At 50.0% G+C, this 2,500-nt stretch overlaps 1 protein-coding gene and 1 long non-coding RNA gene across 2 annotated transcripts in view; one reads left to right on the top strand and one right to left on the bottom strand.

Moving 5' to 3' along the window:
- The window catches only part of LOC120552738 (protein YIPF3-like), a 7,072-nt gene extending 5,625 nt beyond the window's left edge, over positions 1-1,447 (top strand). Inside the window, exons 3-4 of the mRNA XM_039790966.1 lie at positions 29-142; positions 875-1,447. Coding sequence (XP_039646900.1) covers positions 29-142; positions 875-1,063 — 303 coding nt within the window. The 3' untranslated portion in view covers positions 1,064-1,447. The remainder of the gene's footprint in view (positions 1-28; positions 143-874) is intronic.
- A 177-nt stretch (positions 1,448-1,624) lies between these two features.
- Positions 1,625-2,138, bottom strand: LOC120552634. The gene is made up of 3 exons (XR_005638055.1): positions 2,067-2,138; positions 1,855-1,875; positions 1,625-1,660 (listed from the first exon to the last, which is right to left on the bottom strand). It is a non-coding gene; the product is annotated as an uncharacterized LOC120552634 (long non-coding RNA).
- Positions 2,139-2,500: the final 362 nt, after the last annotated feature.

Genomic DNA, 2,500 nt, shown 5'->3' with positions numbered 1-2,500 from the left:
TAAACCACTTCCTGTCTCCTGTTGTCAGGGTTACGGTCTGTTTGGGCACTGCGTGGTCCTCCTCATCACCTACAACATCCACTTCCACTTCCTGTTCTACGTGCTGTGGCTGCTGTGTGGAGGACTGTCCACTCTGCGCATGGTGAGGACCGCGTTTCCCATCAGCCCCCTGTGCTGTCCCTGCACTGTGCACTGACCTCTGTGTGTGTGTGTGTGTGTGTGTCTCTGTCTCTCTGTGTGTGTGTGTGTCTCTGTGTGTGTGTGTGTGTGTGTGTGTCTGTGTGTGTGTGTGTCTCTGTGTGTGTGTGTGTGTCTGTGTGTGTGTCTGTGTGTGTCTGTCTCTGTGTGTGTGTGTGTCTCCGTGTGTGTGTGTGTGTGTGTGTGTGTGTGTGTGTGTGTGTGTGTGTGTGTGTGTGTGTCTGTGTGTGTCTGTCTGTGTGTGTGTGTGTGTGTCTGTCTCTGTGTGTGTGTGTGTGTGTCTGTCTCTGTGTGTGTGTGTGTGTGTGTGTGTCTCTGTGTGTGTGTGTCTGTCTCTGTGTGTCTGTGTGTGTGTGTGTGTGTGTGTGTGTGTCTCTGTCTGTCTGTCTGTCTGTGTGTGTGTGTGTGTGTGTGTGTGTCGTCTGTCTGTCTGTCTGTGTGTGTGTGTGTGTGTGTGTCTCCTGTCTGTGTGTGTGTGTGTGTGTGTGTCTCTCGTCTGTCTGTGTGTGTGTGTGTGTGTGTGTGTGTCTGTCTGTGTGTGTCTGTGTGTGTGTGTGTGTGTGTGTGTGTGGTGTGTTCTCTGTCTGTGTGTGTGTGTGTGTGTGTCTCTGTGTCTCTGTGTGTGTCTGTGTGTGTGTCTGTGTGTGTGTGTGTGTCTGTGTGTGTGTGTGTGTAGGTGGGGGCCCTGCTGTCCCGTACGGTGGGTCAGACCCCCCGTCTGCTGCTCTGCGGGACTCTCTCCGTCCTCCACATGCTCTTCCTGTTCTACCTGCACTTCGCCTACCACAAGATCCTCGAAGGTCAGACACCACGTCACATTATAACCTGTCGTACAGCCTCTATAACCTGTCGTACAGCTCTATAACCTGTCGTACAGCTCTATAACCTGTCGTACAGCTCTATAACCTGTCGTACAGCCTCTATAACCTGTCGTACAGCCTCTATAACCTGTCGTACAGCCTCTATAACCTGTCGTACAGCCTCTATGACCTGTCGTACAGCCTCTATGACCTGTCGTACAGCCTCTATAACCTGTCGTACAGCTCTATAACCTGTCGTACAGCTCTATAACCTGTCGTACAGCTCTATGACCTGTCATACAGCCTCTATGACCTGTCGTACAGCCTCTATAACCTGTCGTACAGCTCTATAACCTGTCGTACAGCCTCTATAACCTGTCGTACAGCCTCTATAACCTGTCGTACAGCCTCTATAACCTGTCGTACAGCTCTATAACCTGTCATACAGCCTCTATGACCTGTCATACAGCCTCTATGACGCTGTCATACAGCCTCTATAACCTGTCGTAACGCCTCTATAACCTGTCGTACACCTCTATAACCTCCAACAGCCTCTATAACCTGCTACACTCTCGACCGTCACAGCCTCTATACCTGTCACAGTCTGGTACACAGCCTCTAACCGTCACAGCCTCTATGACCTGTCACACAGCCTCTATGACCTGTACACAGCCTCTAGACCTGTCACACGCTTGACCTGTCACACATCCTCTATAACCTGTCACACAGCCTCTAACTGTCACAGCGCCTCTAACCTGTCATACAGTTATAACCTGTCATACAGCCTCTATAACCTGTCATACAGCCTCTATGACCTGTCATACAGCCTCTATGACCTGTCATACAGCTCTATAACCTGTCACACAGCCTCTATGACCTGTCGTACAGCCTCTAAACCTGTCGTACAGCCTCTATAACCTGTCGTACAGCCTCTATAACCTGTCGTACAGCTCTATAACCTGTCATAAGCTCTACACTTCGTACAGCTCTATGACCTGTCTCAGCTCTATGACCTCAGTTAACCTGGTCTTCACACAGCCTCTATGACCTGTCATACAGCTCTATGACCTGTCACACAGCCTCTATGACCTGTCACACAGCCTCTATGACCTGTCATACAGCCTCTATGACCTGTCATACAGCCTCTATAACCTGTCACACAGCCTCTATAACCTGTCACACAGCCTCTATAACCTGTCACACAGCCTCTATGACCTGTCACACAGCCTCTATGACCTGTCACACAGCCTCTATGACCTGTCACACAGCCTCTATGACCTGTCACACAGCCTCTATGACCTGTCATACAGCTCTATGACCTGTCATACAGCCTCTATGACCTGTCATACAGCTCTATGACCTGTCATACAGCCTCTATGTAACCTTCGTCACTAATACAGCTCTATGACCTTGTCGCTTCACACAGCCTCTATGACCTGTCATACAGCTCTCTAGACCTGTCACACAGCCTCTATGACCTGTCATACAGCTCTATAACCTGT

The sequence above is a fragment of the Perca fluviatilis genome, chromosome 22, assembly GCF_010015445.1.
Source record: "Perca fluviatilis chromosome 22, GENO_Pfluv_1.0, whole genome shotgun sequence".
Taxonomy (NCBI): domain Eukaryota; kingdom Metazoa; phylum Chordata; class Actinopteri; order Perciformes; family Percidae; genus Perca; species Perca fluviatilis.
Note: the sequence above shows the minus strand (reverse complement) of the source record. Positions and strands in the feature narration are given on the sequence as shown.